The sequence below is a fragment of the Myotis brandtii genome, unplaced genomic scaffold (genome assembly GCF_000412655.1).
Source record: "Myotis brandtii unplaced genomic scaffold, ASM41265v1 scaffold105, whole genome shotgun sequence".
Taxonomy (NCBI): domain Eukaryota; kingdom Metazoa; phylum Chordata; class Mammalia; order Chiroptera; family Vespertilionidae; genus Myotis; species Myotis brandtii.
The window spans coordinates 1,236,697-1,236,950 of record NW_005353538.1 but is presented as its reverse complement, the minus strand read 5'-3'; the positions used below and the strand labels follow the sequence as shown (position 1 = coordinate 1,236,950).

The 254-nt window shown below is 67.7% G+C and overlaps 1 protein-coding gene across 1 annotated transcript in view; it reads left to right on the top strand.

The window, feature by feature from the left end:
* PHLDB1 (pleckstrin homology-like domain, family B, member 1) overlaps positions 1-254 on the top strand; it is a 53,309-nt gene that overhangs the window by 11,112 nt on the left and 41,943 nt on the right. Inside the window, exon 6 of the mRNA XM_014539964.1 lies at positions 4-245. Within this exon, the coding sequence (XP_014395450.1) occupies positions 4-245 (242 nt within the window). The remainder of the gene's footprint in view (positions 1-3; positions 246-254) is intronic.

Below are 254 nucleotides of genomic sequence, written 5' to 3'. Positions count from 1 at the left end.
CTGTCCTGGCGGAGGCCCACAGAGCCACCGAGAGCCCCTGGCTGGGTGGGCAGCTGCCCGTGGTGGCCATCAGCCTGAGTGAATACCCAACTTCTGGTGCCCACAGCCAACCCACCAGCGTTCCTGGCAGTCCCAAGTTCCAGCCTCCGGTCCCTGCACCCCGAAACAAGATGGGTGTGCTCCAGGATCGCCCCCCTAGCCCTCTCCGAGAGCTGCCGGGCCCCGAGCGCGGTTTGGCAAGCAGCCCCTCTCCC